A 15,066-nucleotide genomic window follows, 5' to 3' on the forward strand; every position below is an offset into this window, starting at 1 on the left:
GCCCCGGGACCAGTCCGGGGGCGGGGCTCCGGACCGCCTGCGCGTGCGCCTGTGGTCCAGGATGGGCTGGCGGCGGGTCCCAGTCCGGGCGATGGTTGGTTGGACTGAAACGAGCCCGGACGGGTTGCGGAGCTGGAGGGGGTGGCAGTGAGCGGCGGCGGAGGCTGTGGGGTTCCATTTGGCTGACTGGGGAGTCGGCAGGCGGCAGGTAAGAGCGGAGCCGCGGCCTTTGCTCCCCAGTGCTGCCCTTTTTTCTAGGGTCGGGCCCTGTTCGGGGCCTTTTCGTGAGCCCGGGGGCCTGTTCTCTTTTTGCTCCGCCCTGCACGGCAGTGCCCTGCACAAGTCTGGCGGAGTGCACCCTTCGGGCAGCGTAACGCGCGGAGCTGGAAGGAGGTCAGCTGACCCAACTTGCCCATTTTACAGATTTGGAAACTCAGATCCAGAGACAGGATTTGACTTGTCCAGTGGCTCAAAGATAGCTAAAGGTAGAGCCCAAACCGGAACCCAAGTTTTTTTGTTTTGTTTTGTTTTGTTTTACTTCCAGTCCATCGCACTTTGACCACGCCACCCCATTCAGAAAAAAGCCTGTTCCCGGTTTTTATGACTGCAGCTTCAGATCTTGCAGTCGGATCCTCTCAAGCGGATCTCAGGTCGTGTGGGCCCATCCTTCACTTTTTCTCTTTCAAACATGTTAGTCCGGAAGGGAAGTCTGCATGCACATGAGTAGAATGCTGCTCTTACTGATGACTGACAACTACTGCTTAACACAGCAAACATCCTGAGAGCAGCATCTTTGTCCAGATGAGATTTGCTATGACTTTCATCTCAGTTTCCCTTGCCTTCTGGTGGCTTTGGAATATGTCCCTCCCTGTTCAAACCCTCCAGCCCCCACTAATCCAGTTTCCCCTTGGAAAACAGATGGTGACTTAGAGCCTTGGAAAGAGGGGAGTGCTGTGGCCATCAATCCCCTCTAATCTGGTGGCAGACGGCACTATGGCCTGTGGTTGCTACTGAGGGATCAGAGTACTAAAGGCTTGTGCTTGGGGTGATAGTGAAGCTCTGCTTTGCTCTGTTTCCTCCCGTGTTCACTCTGATTCTCCACCCCCCACCACAACACACACACAGTTTTTTTCAATTCTGGTTTAGCTCAATTTCCTGAGAAATGAGGAACTCCGTATGTTCAAGTGTGGTCCCATGGACCACAGTATCTCTTCCCTGGCATCCCCATACCCCCTAAACCCCACTAGCTAAAATGAGTTGGGAGGGAGTTGGCTTCAGACTCTTCACTCAAATCTGATCTGTAGCTCTGCATCTACAAGCTTTCAGTTTACATGTTTGGGTTGATTTCTGGTTGGACATGTTTTCTAAAATCTTTTCTAGCTCTTAAGTGCTATGATTCTAACAATGGTTTCTGTTTCTTTTTACTGACCGTGAAGAATGATAGCATCAGATACTTTTTTAGTGTTACCACACTGGCAGCAGTGCACTTGTTATTATTTGTAGCACAGATAGACGTCTGACCAGCCTCACCACTTCTGCATCCTCCATTCTTTCAACAAGCAATTATTGAGCCCTTCTATGAGCCAGATTATCGTGCTAGGCATTTTGTAAACTTTTCATTTATACCTTTACCAAGTGTATATATAGAACAATAAAGGGATAGAGCTGGAAAGACCTTAGCATTTAACCCTACCCTGTCACTGAATGAGGACACAAGGAGATTGAGTTCCAGCAGGGTTGGGTGATTTGCCCAAGGTCACAGAGCTACTAAAGGGCAGTATGGAGCCCTAAGTAGTCAGGTTATGGGGTGGATGAGAGTAAGTCTAGTCCTTGAGGCAGGCATTTCCTATAGAGCTCAGGAATACCAGAGGTGGTTGAGGACAGTCTGAAAGGTGGAGAATCTGAAAAGGAATGTTTCTGGGTTTTTTGTAGAACAGGAGAGATGGCATATAATTCGTGTTCATTAACAGGTGAGGAATGCATCTTATTTGCAAGCTGTTGCTGTAAAGAGTATTTTGGCAAATAGGAAACTCTCCATTAGCCACAGTAAGGGAATGAACAGTGATGTGGACAATCTGAGTCACTTGGATTTGTTGTGGGGTAAAATGTTCGTCTCTTACATTTGACTATAGCCATACACTATTTTGAAAACTCATGCTTCAAGCCAAGTCATGGTTCCAAGCAACAGGACTCCCAACTCAAGAGGAAGTAGGAAGGCTGACTTTTTCCTTTCTCTCTTTTCTACACTGCTTCTTAAATCTCTTAGCTCCTAGGAGTGATAGGAATGGCCAGTTTCTTTATTCTGATGCACAGTAGGTCCTTACTGAATTGTCTTTCTTCTCTTTGCTGGTCTTGTCTCCCGGATTCCTTTTTGCCTTAGGTCATTACAGGGCTTGTGGAAGGAGGTATTGAAGTGGTTTTTTTTGTTTGTTTTTTGTTGTTGTTGTTTTGAAAGGCCTTTAGTGATAAGCCAGTGTGCAAGGAGAGTACCTTGCTCCAGTTACTGAACTGAAACCATCACTCCGGTGGAGCAGCCTCCTCCAGTTTCTGTTGGGTTTTGAGCTGCCTGTTAAATAAGTCAGTGGAGTTGCTGAGGACAGAGTAGCCCTAGGGAAAGTCAGATAATTTCTTTTCTGGTAAGGGCTTTAAGCTGCAGAATTGAGGAGACTAACGTTGAAGGAGCCATGACTTCTGTGCTGGACGTTGCCTGGGCAGCTGACCTGCCATGGCTATTGAGTGAGGTAGAAATCACATAGAGGAGATGAAGGTACTTGCAAAGGTGGGAAGGCTGGTTAGGAAGCCTGGGGCCAAGGGCAGCAGCTGTAGAGAAGACTCATGAGTGTCCAGCTAGAACTGGGCAGGGGAGACTCATCACAGAGGATAGGCTCTGTGGTCTTCATGAACCACAGCATGAAGGTCCCTCTCCCACTGCCAGGGTCTCCTGCCTGTGGTGTTATTCTGCTGTGAACAACTGAAATTGTCTTGGCTTTTGTATCCTTGGGGTGGGGCTGGGACTGGAATTGGAGACAAAGCATCTTATGTCATGCAGGATAGCTGAGGTGTCCTGACCGGAGGCAGGGACTCTCATGCTACCAGGTTGGGTCTGGTGGCCTGTAAATCAGCCCAGAGGAAATAGGAAAGATGAATATCTTTTGCAGAGATTCAGCACCAGGGCAGATCTAGATGTAGGATCCACATGCTATGCACTTACTCCCCCACTGGCCCTTCCTTGGTGAAGAACCATTGTCAGGAGGTAGGTCGATGGGCTGGAGCAGGCAGGGTACCCCTGGAGTCCTCTGCTATGATGGCCATGTCCACAGGGGCATGGTGGCAGCTTTGTGCATGTCAGCTGTGCTCCACCCAGGCGACTCCAGAGACCCTGCCTTGGCCTGGAGCAGCCTGCCTCTCCCTCAGCACTTTACCGTGGCCCTTCGCTCTAGGTGTGCCTCATCTTGGATTTGCGGTGCACCCAAGTGGTGTGATGTAAGTAGGATTTCTGCAGGCTCAGAGCCTCCGGCCCCTACCCCGTGTGATCTGGTTGGGACGCCGGCACCAGCCATTCCGCAGAGAAGTGAAGTGACCTCCCTACTTCCCACAGCTGGTGACTGGCCCAGGTGGGCCTCATCCTAGGTCTTTGCCTCCTCCTCCCTGGTGGGCTAGGGAGGGCCGGGACCGGGCTGGCTCCTCCCAATGGTGTGCTCTCCTAGGAGCCATGCGGAGCCCGCGGAGCCTGCTGCTGGGGCCCGCCCGCCTCTGCCTGCGCCTGCTTCTGTTCCTGGGCTCCAGGCGCCGCCGCCTGCCTCTGCTCCGGGGCCTGGTACAGCGCTGGCGCTACGGCAAGGTCTGCCTGCGCTCCCTGCTCTACAACTCCTTTGGGGGCAGTGACACCGCTGTCGATGCTGCCTTTGAGCCTATCTACTGGCTGGTGGACAACGTGATCCGCTGGTGTGGGGTGGTGAGTGATGCCCAGGGATGTTTTGGGCTAGCAGAAGGACATGTGTCTGGTGGACCCACATTGGGTTTGGGACCCACACCAGCCCCCTACCCCAGGGAAATTCCTGAGTCTGCTCTTGGTGTTGGCAAACTCTCACTGTGTCTCCCCGACCTCACTGGTGTTGGCAGGTGTTTGTGGTGCTGGTGATTGTGCTGACCAGCTCCATCGTGGCCATCGCCTATCTGTGTGTCCTGCCTCTCATCCTCCGAACGTACTCAGTGCCACGGCTCTGCTGGCACTTCTTCTACAGCCACTGGAATCTGATCCTTATCGTCTTCCATTACTACCAGGCCATCACCACTCCACCTGGATACCCACCCCAGGTGGGTCCCCACGGGGGCATGTGGGAGGCATAGAGCTGCCGGCTGTGGGAGCAGCCCCAGGGGTGGGGAGAGTGCCTTGGAATCTTCTGAGGTACAAAACTGTGCTGTCACAGTTGTCCTGATGCTTTTCTCCCTTTGCACAGGGCAGGAATGATATCGCAACAGTCTCCATCTGTAAGAAGTGCATTTACCCCAAGCCAGCCCGAACACACCACTGCAGCATCTGCAATAGGTGGGTCTTGGCTTTGCTCGCTGTGAACCCCCGCTGTGGCCCTTTTGCTGAAACCCTAGGGCAAAATTTAGACCTAAAGTTTGAGAAGACGTTTATGAAACGCCCGTCATATACCAGGCAGTGTGCCCTCACATCATGACACCTGGTCCTCAGGATGGTCCTGGGTTAGGCATTGTCACCACTTGTGGACACCGAGCTTCATAGATGAGTTAACCTTGTCCAAGATCATGTAGCCAATGAAGCAGGGTTTGAAGCAAGGCCTGTCTTCAAAGTCTGTGCCCTTTCCACCTCAGCAGGATGCTGGGCCTTGTAGGAAAGGATGGGCACTGACCTCTCAAGAACCTTGGCCACCGTAACAGAGCCTGTGTCCCTCCCTCACAGGTGTGTGCTGAAGATGGATCATCACTGCCGTATCCTTTTATGATCTCTTCTGCCTGAGGCCTCTTTCTTTAGCTCCAGAGCCCTGCACTGGGTTGTGATGCTGCAACCAAGGCATCATCCCTCCTAGGACACTGGGCTCATGAAAAGTTAGTAGAAGAGGAGTGGTGGGGACTGGCCATCTCCGGGGGGGCGGGGGGGAAAAGCTGGAGACTTAAAAGCTCTCTATGGGACAGATCTTGGAGCAGGGCATCTGTTCGAACAGTTTTCTTTTGTAGACCATCATGCTAACATTTGTGGGGTGTTAAGATGTTTGGGCTTCATGTTGCCCACTGGGTGTGCCCGATAGAACCATTGGTCCCCTACAGGTGGCTGGTTAACCCCAGCTAGGTTGGAGTATTGGCAGATTCATTTTGCTGAAGGATTTCAGTTTTCACAACTTCCCAGTGGGACTAGTGAAGGCTCTGAAAAGCTTTAACCTCTGGAAACAGTCCCATATTTTCCTGCCTTTGAGGAATAGTTCTTGGTGACTGGAAGCCCTGTGCTTGGATGATGCCATCATGAAGCAGGGATGAACCAGAGAGACCAGCAGCTCTGTTTGATCTTGTCCTTAATCTTTCCCCCACCAGCCTGGCTAAACAACTGTGTGGGCCACTATAACCATCGGTACTTCTTCTCTTTCTGCTTTTTCATGACGCTGGGCTGTGTCTACTGCAGCTACGGGAGTTGGGACCTTTTCCGGGAAGCTTATGCTGCCATCGAGGTGAGCCCATGGTTAGGAGCAGGACAGCTCAGTAGAATTTTGGGGCATGGAATCTGTCCCTAAGTGGGGCTGGTAGCACCGCCGTCCTAGAGGCCTGAGAGTATAACCAGCACTGTTTTCCATCCCCTTAGAAAATGAAACAGCTCGACAAGAACAAACTACAGGCGGTTGCCAACCAGGTGGGCCGTCCCCACCCCACTGCCTCCTGCTGCTCAGGCCAGGGGGATGGGGTTGCTGAGGCAGCGGGGGCCCGCCTGCTAGTGGAGTTGTAGAGGCTGGCCGAGGGGCCTCTCAGGACTGGATCAGGGGTGTTCTGGGAAGCTGTCTGCTGACTGGGTGGCCTGGGGTAAACTGAAGTCCCTGGTTTGTGACAGTTTTGGGCTCTCTACCCCATTATCACCTTCTTTGGGCTGAGCAAGGACTCTGCCTTGGTGATGGCCTGAGCAGCAAGGAGTCTGTGTTAGTGTGTGTAATGGGGTTCCAGGGGACAGAGATCAGGCTGGACCAGTCTGATCACCCTTTGGTCCTAGTCTTTCTGTATCCGTTGTCAGGATCGTCCCTTCCCCTGGGCCTTTTAGGACCCCTTACTCTGAGAGGTCCTGGGCTCACAACTGTACCACTTACCTCTGCTGCCCTTTCAGCCCTTAATCGGAGCTCAGTTCTCCCTGCTTGTGCTTGCATTCTGGGTGTGGGCCTCCTCTCTTGAGGATTGCAGCCACATAGTGAGGGAGTTCTCGCTGGGAAGTGGAGTGGCTTCCCCTGGAGCCCCATTTGTGTTGTCAAACCTGAAGGCCCAGGGTCGGCTCCTCCTGTGCTTTGCCATCCTGTCCAGACCCGCCCTACCCAGTGTGTGTCCACATGATGATGCCGCCGGGCTTGGCCCACCCATCTGGCTGCCACCCTGACTCCTCTGTGGCTTAACTCCCTACTTTCTCACCCTGGGCTTGGTCCCTTCCCTGCCTGCAGGTGCTGGGGGCTGTGGTGGAGACCAATAGAGCAAATGAACCCCCTTGCTCTTCTTTCTCTAGACTTATCACCAGACCCCACCACCCACCTTCTCCTTCCGAGAAAGGGTGACTCACAAGAGTCTTGTCTACCTCTGGTTCCTGTGCAGGTATCGAATGCTCATTTTTGACACTTTAATGGGGGGCAGCTTTGGGAAAACCATTCTAGTGCCCATGTGTAGATAGGGACCCACCTGTCATCTGCCACTCTTCTTAGTGTGACTTAACTTGGCAAAGAGTCAGTGCTTCATTTTCTTCAGCGTTCTGGGGCAGGGAATGCTAAGGATGCTAGCACTGAGCGTTCTGTGCCAAGGTAAGTTAAACTCCTGCCTCAGGGTAGGGCAGTGCAATTTCCAGATGAGAACTGAAGAGCAGAGGGTGAAGTGAGTTGCTGTGTGATCATAGCTGGGAGTGGGAGAGCTGCAGTTGGAATTGTGTGCCTCCTGTTCTAAACCTGGTGCTTTCTCTATCTGCTGTTGTTTCCTAAGCGTGGGGATTTTAGGAGATATGGACCATTTTTATTAGCAATGCAGACTTGTTTCCCTACCCTTCTTTCTTCATGTCGATGCTTCTTCATTGGTGTTTTTTGTAGACGTACTGAAGCAACAACTCACCTAGGATGTAGGCTGGGAGATAAGACTTAGGCAGAGAGGTCTCTAGTGGATCATTATTGCTCAGCTCAGTTTCAGATTCAGACCCTACCTGTAGCCGCCCCCTCCCCTAAGCTCGCCACCAATCTTGGCCCCTCTTTTCTTAGTTCCGTAGCACTTGCCTTGGGTGCCCTAACTGTATGGCATGCTGTTCTCATCAGTCGAGGTGAGACTAGTATCGAAAGGCACATCAACAAGAAGGAGAGACGTCGGCTGCAGGCCAAGGGCAGAGTGAGTAGGGCTGAGGGCTTGGGGTGGAGGGTAACTGAACCTGCTGTCCTGAAAACAGAAGCCATAGTCAGGGCCAATAGGCGTCATAAAAGGTCAGAACTTGCCTAGCTGAGCCTTAGCTTAGCCAGTTTAGGCTCTAAAATTAGGAGGGGATTAAGTAAAAAGGGGTTTGTAGAAACCTGTGTTTTTCTTGGCTCTAGGTTTTTAGGAATCATTACAACTACGGCTGCTTGGACAACTGGAAGGTATTCCTGGGTGTGGACACAGGAAGGTAAAGTAAAACATCTAGACCAGTGCCATCCAGTAGAACTCTTTGTGATAAGAAAAGTTTTCTGTACCTATGCTGTGTAAGACATTAGGCACTAGCCACATATGGTTGCTGAACACTTGAAACGTGGCTAATGCACCCATAAATTCTATTTTTAATTTAATTTCCACTAATTTAAATAGACCCATGTGGGCTAGTGGCTACCATAATGGGCCACTGCAGATCTAGACTCTGGGAGTAGAGATCACTGTTCATTTGAGCCAAAGGGGCTTACGGCCAAAACTGTGTGGTGTACATGCATATGAGGCTTACAGATGACCACAACAGAACCCTGAGAGAGCTGTTGTCAAGAAGGGACCTCTAGGTAGGACATAGTGACCACCAACCTCCTCCCATTTGTATGGCAGTGTCTGGAGTTCAAGCCAGGAACATGTGAAATTGCAGTAATCTATTTGTAACAGAAGTCCTAAGACAAAAAAAATGAAGTTCGCTCCCTGAGCCCGAGAGACAAGGGTAAACCACTTTCCAAATTGCAATTCCCAAGACAGTAATAATCAGGTGATCAAAAGTACCTGCCCTCTTCCCTTTCCCGTCCTCATTACATTCCTGCCTGTCACTGCTTGCAGTGGCCCCTTAGAAGTTTAGCTTGAAACCTCTCGAGGCCCTCAAGGCACTAGAGGGCACATTGGACAAATTAGAACTTTTGTTTCTTTGGGATTAATGCCAAGGTGGCTTCAGGATACTTTGAATCCTTGCTGAGGACTGAGGATCAGGAAGGAAGACCAGGAACTCTTGGAACTCAGACGTTCTATCTTCTCTTGTAGGCACTGGCTTACTCGGGTGCTGTTACCTTCCAGTCATCTGCCCCATGGGAATGGAATGAGCTGGGACCCCCCTCCCTGGGTGACTGCTCACTCAGCCTCTGTGATGGCAGTGTGAGCTGGATTGTGTCAGCCACAGCTTGAGCACCACTCTGCTTCCTGCATTGTCTCAAGGGCCTCCAAGGATAGCTTCTTGGAATCCTTGGGCAAAAAAAGTCAGTGGGCCTGCCGTAGAGTACCATGTAGGGACAACTCAAGGACCAGTCTCCTGGCTATTGCAGAAACAAGGCATGATGTGGAAAAATCCTAGGACTGATGTACCTTGACTCAGCTCAGGCAAACTGAAATTCCAGCCCCAGACTGGAGATTAGGCAGCTAGCAACCCTGCCAGGTGCTGACCCCAACCTCCTCCAGGTTCCAGCACTGGGGTTGGCCACCACCTCTGCCACTTGCTATCTGAGAAAACACCTGAACAGTAGAACGGAGATTCTGGCTTCCCAACAGGGCAAGACACCAGGCCTACTGCTGAGGTCACTGCCACTTCTCACATGCTGCTGAAGGTGAAAAATAAAGGTATTTGATTTTTAAAGATATGTAGCTTCTCTTTGCTTTTACTAGAGGGCGAGGAAGGGAGAAGTCAGGGTCAAGGCCTAGCGTTCTGGTCCTGCTTCCCGTGCTCTACTTGGAGGGGTGGATGCCCCAAAGAATTCTTGTTAGTGTTCCTCTAAGCATACACAGTGGTGCTCTAGTTAAGGTGCCACAAAGACGTAAGTGGGGAGCGGGAAATAGCCGACCGCCCCATTACCAAAAAAAATCTTTATTCTCTAGTAGGTACACACACTTCCATCATTCTGGTCCTCAAAGCCACATTCATCTGCATTCGCCCCTCAGCAGCATATCTCCCTTTTTCTGACAAATAAATGGAAAAGTCCCAACCCAAGATCTTTCTTCAAACACAAGTGGTCTCACACTCAGTTACTTCACAAAGCCATTAGAAGTCAGGATTCCTATGTTACAGAGCCATGCAACAGTGGCCCAGGGAGAGGCCATCAGAGGCCAGTGGTCTCCCTGCCTTGGGCAAGATGGCTTGATAGTTAGTAATTCCAGGTTAGATTGTCTGTAGAACAGCCTAGGCCAGTACCGAGGGCTCAGCTGCCAGGGCTCCCCAGCAGAAACCTGTAGGCAAAAAGAATGCAGGCAGCATCAGCGATGAGGCTCATTTCAATCCCATCTCGCCCATGACCTAGAAACTCACCATTCTCCCCTGGCTGATACTGCCTCCTTGCGCACCAGTCTCTTCTTGTCATCCAGGGGCTTGGCCAAAGCTCGGATCACCTGTGGTTTGTACGGCAGCAGCTGTGGAGTTAGAAGAGCCACGGCCTTGCTCAACCAAAGCAACTGAAAGGGCTGCTTCTCTGACTCTACGACTAATGTTCGTCCTATTCTCCTTTAGTGATTCCAGAGAATGCTCTGTGGCAGGATGGCCGTTCTATTACAGGGTAGTCAGGCAAATCCTTGCCTGTGTATACCTCAATCACACAGCAGGGTGGCCAGTGCCACTTGATTAAGGCAAAAAGGTACTTCTCTGGCTCTTCTAAGAAGGGTCCAGGCCAGAGAGGACCATCTCAGGTACTCACCACGGGAGTGGGCAGACGAGTAAGAGCGTGCATACACTGCAGTGCAGCAATCCGGACAGCCTGGAACACAACCATAGAGGGTAACGGGAGACCCAGGAAGGAGAGACATAGGTGCCAAAGAGTTGTGGGGGCTTAACGCACCATGGAAGGGCTAGAGCTGAGGTTCAGAAACTTGGTGACGAGGGTGTCCACGTGAAGACTCATGACCTGGGGTGCTTCCAATAGAAGAGGCTGAAGGCAGCTGAGGGTGGAGAGCTGTACTACACAGTCAGAGCAGGACAGGGCTTCCAGCAGCAAGGAAAGCAGCTAAGGGGCCACAGAGAAGGCGGGCACGATCATGTATGTGATGAGCCTGCTTTTCCTCCACCTCACCATGCCCCGGCTGGGGACAGTGGCTTAGTCCCTGTTTGAGGCTCTGACTGCAGGGCTTACCGTGGGCAACTCTGGCAAGAGCACAGGCTGAGGCAGCCTGTTAAGGACATGAGACAGGCCCTTCAGGTAATTTGGCTTCACATCTGTAAAAAGATGGAGAAACTGGTCTCAGACATAGAGCTTGGGAATTCAACTCCAATCTCTATGAAGCTGGGACATCAGCCTAGAAAAAGGTTGGGAAAAAAACCCCCAAAACCCTGAAGCTCAGAAAAGGCAAGACAGGCTCATCAAAGGAAAAAAGTGGGACAAGAATGTGGAAATTTAGCCTTTCAGGTACAGATGACAGTATAGCTCTAAAGAAGCACTTGGGTCCTAAATTATTTGAGGGAATGTGGCCTGAGCAAAGGAAAGGTCTATATATTTGGGGCCTTTCTTTTAGACCCTTCTCACCTCGGGAAGCAGCATGGAAGCCCTGGACCAAAGCCGGCACATTATCTGTGAAGAACCGCTGGCGGAACATGATCCGCACCTCAGCATGGCCAGCACGGGTCAGCACGTCCGTGCAGTCAGACATGAGCAGAGAGAAGCCATCGGCTGCTGCTGGGCCTAGTTCTGGATCACTCAGGAGGCCCATGAGCTGGAGAAAAGAGGTGCACCAGAAGAGAAGAATCAATCTTAAATATGCAAGAGGAGGATGGCTGTCCTTTCCGGGAGAATAAACAGGGAAGTTTCTGTGTAGGTCCTTGGCTCTCCTGTCTCCAGAATGGACTTACCCGGTCTGTAAGGCAGGAGCTGAGAGGATGATATCTGAGTACTAGGGCCTTTGTTACCTGTAATCAGAGAGAGAACAGGGCATGGCACTCAAACCCCAGAACTCCATGAAGCATGCTTATGGTTCAAGGTCAAATGGAGAAATTTTATTTAACCAGACATCATTGTCTCTGTCTAACCAGAATCCATTCTGGCTCCTTACCCAGAGAAGCAGTGTGAAGGCCTGACTACGACAGGGCCCAGGGCTCAGGCCAGCCTCTACTCTGTCCACGGCTAGCTGCAGGAATTCGTCCAGCTGTTGCCCTAAAAATAAGAAACACTGATGCAGAGGCTACACATTTCTCCTTTAACAACAAAGGATATAAGTCATTTAAATGCAGAGCTCCCTGAGAAGCCTTTAGAAGAACGGTATCATTTTGGCTGTGACTTTGCCCACTCAGCTCTAGGACACTAGCATGAGAGTCTGGTATCTCCTAACATGGGTGCTAGTATTCGGAAAGAGCAGTCTACTTCTAGTAAAAAATCATCTCTAATAGCTCCCTGTGGGGAGTAGGATGACAGACCTAGACAGAGCACTCTGCTTGAACCCTCTTATCTTCTTATGTCCCTTAATGCTTTGCCCAACTCTGGTCCCGACTCTTGTCCCAAGGGCTGTCCCTTGGGAGTCCCTATTACATTATTAGCAGCTCCTTTTTTAAAGAGCATAAGGGCTGAACTTCAAAGATTTCATCAGTAATCGATTCCGGGAGGCTCCCAACCCCCAGCCTCACTTCAGTACCTGCAGGGAGCTTGTTGAGGAGTCCCGCAAAGCACTTGGCAGCGGCGGTGGAGGAAGAGGGGCAGCTGGGGCAGCAGCTCAGCTCTACAAGCTCCCGCATGAGTTGGTTCAGCTGAGGGATTTCCACCTACACAAAACCTGACCATGTGATGCACGAAGAGAACACTCGCACCCCAAGAGATACCCAGTAGAAAGTGGCAGCAGGGTCCAGGATGGATGAGAACTAAATTCTCCAGTGAGGAAAACAGAAGATCAGCTTAGCCTATGGCAAGTTTCTGCCCAGAAGTCACTTGGGAGCTGCCTCCCCTTATCAGGGTTAAACTAGAGTACTCCCCAAATGTACTCACATTTCGAGGTAAGGAGCAGACAAAGCCCATAAGCAGTGCAACCAGCCGCCTCTGCCCTGAGGAGCCATCCTATAAAGGAAGAAGAGCTCCAGCAAGCCTGTCCTGCCAGCAATAGGCTTGTCTGCCCCCAAACCCATCCCAGATTAGCCCTAAAAATTTAAAGGAAAGAAGTTCTGGGATGCCTGAGTGGCTTAGTCGGTTAAACGGCTGCCTTCAGCCTGGGGTCATGACCCCAGGGTGCTGGGATCGAGCCCCACATCGGGCTCCCTGCTCAGCAGTCTGCTTCTCCTTCTCCACTGCTTGTGCTCTCTTGTGCGCACTCTCTCTCAAATAAATATGGTCTTAAAAAAAAAGTCCCAAGATTCTTTCCCTTCTGATCCATCAGACCCTCACCTGGAATGGCTGGAATCTGCAAGGGAAGCTGTTTTCAGGCAGAAAGGAGATGTTGCCATCCAAGAAAAGGGGCACAATGCGGGCGACACTCTGGGCAGCTAAGCTGGGGATGGAAGACTATGTGTTACCAAGGAGCCAGGGTTCTGAAGTACCCTGAGTTCACATTAGAGTCACTGAGTCAATGGGCCAGAACATGATCATTCACACATTCAGCAAGTATTAATTCAGCATATATTATGTGCTAAGAACCGTTCCCATTTTAGGCCCTGGTGATTTAGGAGTGAACCAGATAGATTAAATCCCTGTTCTCCTGGAGTTTACAGTCTAGTCAGAGAACTCAACGTATATTTAAAAACAAAACAAAACAAAACGCTCCACCGGTGATTCTTATGTACATCTGTAGCTAAGAGCCATTAGCCCGTGCCTCCACTACCCTCATAGTCCCTGGTGCTAAAAAGCCCCTTCCTTTTACCTTGTCAGCAAAACTACTCCCTCCACATTTGATTCTGGGTAAAAGGACAGCTCAGAAGGCAGCTACCTGCCGCTTCTCCCCAAGACTGCTATCCTCCTGCCTAGGATCAAGCCACATCAATGATTATACTCACTCAGGGCTCAAGTGGGTAGTGGCAGTGCCAATGACAGACACCATGGCGGCCAAGACCTCATCCTCCAACAGTACTTTTCTCAGAACTGAGTGTTCCTTCTCTGAAAAATCGACAGACAGACAGACAGACAGACAGACACACACACACACACACACACACACACACAAAGAATCACCAGGCTATGACTATGGTTCAGATGATTAGGTCCTGTCATCATCAGGACCCCAGGCACAATGGCAGCAGTTTCTAACCTGTCCTCTGGTAGGGTTAGCGCACCGAGTAGCCCTGAGCACCAGCACGGCACCAGAAGGAGTGGTTAACGTGGGCCACAAAGAGTTCTTGAGAACTCTGTGCTGTCCTTAGACTGGGCAATGGGGAAAATAAAGCTAGCTATTACAACCTTAACTTCAGAAATATTTTAGTTTTTTCCAAAACTTAAAGATAACACAGATGTATTGTCACGGGTCTTCATTATCATAGCAGCTACCTACGTGGAGCCACCACAGGTACATACTATATACTACGTTGCCAGGCACCACACATTCTTATTTACTCCTTACTAACTACCCTGTGACGTAGATACTACTCTTTATCTTCCCCTTATAAGTGAGGGAACAGAGGTATACAAAGGCTAAATATCTTCTCTTAACAAGTGGGGAGGTGAAGATGAAACCCAACCAGGTCAGCTTAACTCCAGAGCCTCATTCTAGCTAAACTAATTACATAGCAGTTATAGAGAAAAAAAGGTGTGCATCCTTCTGAGTGTTGCTAACACCGGTCAGGTTGTTCAAGCAAAGCACCCTTTGCTTGAAGTGAAATCTCACCTTGGGGACAAAGGATTCAAAGGAAGCCTCTGCCAGTACAAAATGTAATACCAGCGATAGCCTCAGGGTGGCAGCGCTGTTCAACACTAGTGGATGGCTGAGGCCCAGAGGAGGCATAGCTAGCGAAGTGCGGGGTGCAGAAAGTCACCTGGCATGGAAGCCTGCACAGCCAAGGCAAGCAGGCAAGGTAAAGCTGTCTGATGGAAGTACCAGCAGCTCTCGGGGTCCCGCTGGCATTTTTCTGCCACCTGCTGGAGGCTCTGACAGACGGCAATAACTTCACTGGTTCCTGCAACCATATTCCCTGTGCGGTGAGAAAATATTCTGTCGTTTCCTTAAAAGCACTTCCAGGTCTTTCAGATACAGAATATGGGAAGAGTAATCAAAGATGAGTGACTAAAGAGTCCAAGAGTGTCTTATAAAGAGCCAAATAACTTTATTCTCTTGGCTGTTCTTTCTCACCTCCGATTTCGGAGCAGCACCGGCTCTGCGCCAGCTCCGCAATAGAAGCACTCATACGTTTTCTCCTTTCGTTTTCATAACCACCCGAGAAGTATCATTTCTCCCATTTCATAGAGGAGATTGCGGAGGCTAAATGAAACCACCAGTGGTTTTCCAGGGTCACAGTAAGTGCAAAGTTAGGAGTCAAACCCCGGCCATACTCCTAGTCCAGTG

General features: G+C 50.5%; 2 protein-coding genes across 13 annotated transcripts in view; one reads left to right on the top strand and one right to left on the bottom strand.

The window, feature by feature from the left end:
* The first annotated feature begins 59 nt into the window (after window positions 1-59).
* ZDHHC16 (zinc finger DHHC-type palmitoyltransferase 16) lies at window positions 60-11,249 on the top strand. 9 transcript variants are annotated; one of them, XM_064595113.1, is made up of 13 exons: window positions 71-208; window positions 424-485; window positions 3,441-3,955; window positions 4,123-4,317; window positions 4,461-4,549; window positions 4,931-4,959; window positions 5,557-5,690; window positions 5,822-5,869; window positions 6,719-6,804; window positions 7,452-7,575; window positions 7,776-7,846; window positions 8,668-9,237; window positions 11,113-11,249. In XM_064595113.1, exons 3-12 carry the CDS (start codon window positions 3,713-3,715, stop codon window positions 8,780-8,782), a joined length of 1,134 nt encoding a protein of 377 aa, XP_064451183.1. In that variant the 5' UTR covers window positions 71-208; window positions 424-485; window positions 3,441-3,712; the 3' UTR covers window positions 8,783-9,237; window positions 11,113-11,249. The 9 variants fall into 9 exon arrangements, with proteins under 9 accessions (XP_064451186.1, XP_064451187.1, XP_045734505.1 ...); XM_045878551.3 differs by lacking the exon at window positions 424-485 and having other exon boundaries at window positions 545-3,614; window positions 3,708-3,955; XM_064595114.1 differs by having other exon boundaries at window positions 77-208; window positions 3,708-3,955.
* Window positions 9,466-15,066, bottom strand: part of MMS19 (MMS19 homolog, cytosolic iron-sulfur assembly component) — a 32,749-nt gene continuing 27,148 nt past the window's right edge. For 3 of the 4 annotated variants that reach the window (XM_045878545.3, XM_064595110.1, XM_054508318.2), the window contains 13 exons: window positions 14,540-14,695; window positions 13,568-13,667; window positions 12,963-13,065; window positions 12,570-12,638; window positions 12,223-12,349; window positions 11,647-11,747; window positions 11,447-11,503; window positions 11,124-11,310; window positions 10,734-10,816; window positions 10,443-10,607; window positions 10,302-10,361; window positions 9,920-10,020; window positions 9,466-9,840 (listed from right to left, as the gene is read on the bottom strand). In XM_045878545.3, the coding sequence (XP_045734501.1) occupies window positions 9,813-9,840; window positions 9,920-10,020; window positions 10,302-10,361; window positions 10,443-10,607; window positions 10,734-10,816; window positions 11,124-11,310; window positions 11,447-11,503; window positions 11,647-11,747; window positions 12,223-12,349; window positions 12,570-12,638; window positions 12,963-13,065; window positions 13,568-13,667; window positions 14,540-14,695 (1,337 nt within the window). In that variant the 3' untranslated portion in view covers window positions 9,466-9,812. The remainder of the gene's footprint in view (window positions 9,841-9,919; window positions 10,021-10,301; window positions 10,362-10,442; window positions 10,608-10,733; window positions 10,817-11,123; window positions 11,311-11,446; window positions 11,504-11,646; window positions 11,748-12,222; window positions 12,350-12,569; window positions 12,639-12,962; window positions 13,066-13,567; window positions 13,668-14,539; window positions 14,696-15,066) is intronic. The other variant, XM_064595109.1, reaches the window with a different exon arrangement.

Source organism: Mirounga angustirostris, unplaced genomic scaffold (genome assembly GCF_029215605.1).
Source record: "Mirounga angustirostris isolate CCGP_5_RB_7025 unplaced genomic scaffold, mMirAng1.0.hap1 SCAF_6, whole genome shotgun sequence".
In the NCBI taxonomy this organism is placed as follows: Eukaryota; Metazoa; Chordata; class Mammalia; order Carnivora; family Phocidae; genus Mirounga; species Mirounga angustirostris.

What these genes read in the sequence shown, in the direction of transcription:
- ZDHHC16 (XM_045878549.3), top strand. Translation starts at nt 3,713, where the DNA reads ATGCGGAGCCCGCGGAGCCTGCTGCTGGGGCCCGCCCGCCTCTGCCTG. An exon ending in GAAGATGGATCATCACTGCC is followed by an intron (nt 4,960 to 5,556) that starts GTATCCTTTTAT and finishes TTCCCCCACCAG; the next exon opens with CCTGGCTAAACAACTGTGTG. An exon ending in CTGGGTGTGGACACAGGAAG is followed by an intron (nt 7,847 to 8,667) that starts GTAAAGTAAAAC and finishes CTTCTCTTGTAG; the next exon opens with GCACTGGCTTACTCGGGTGC.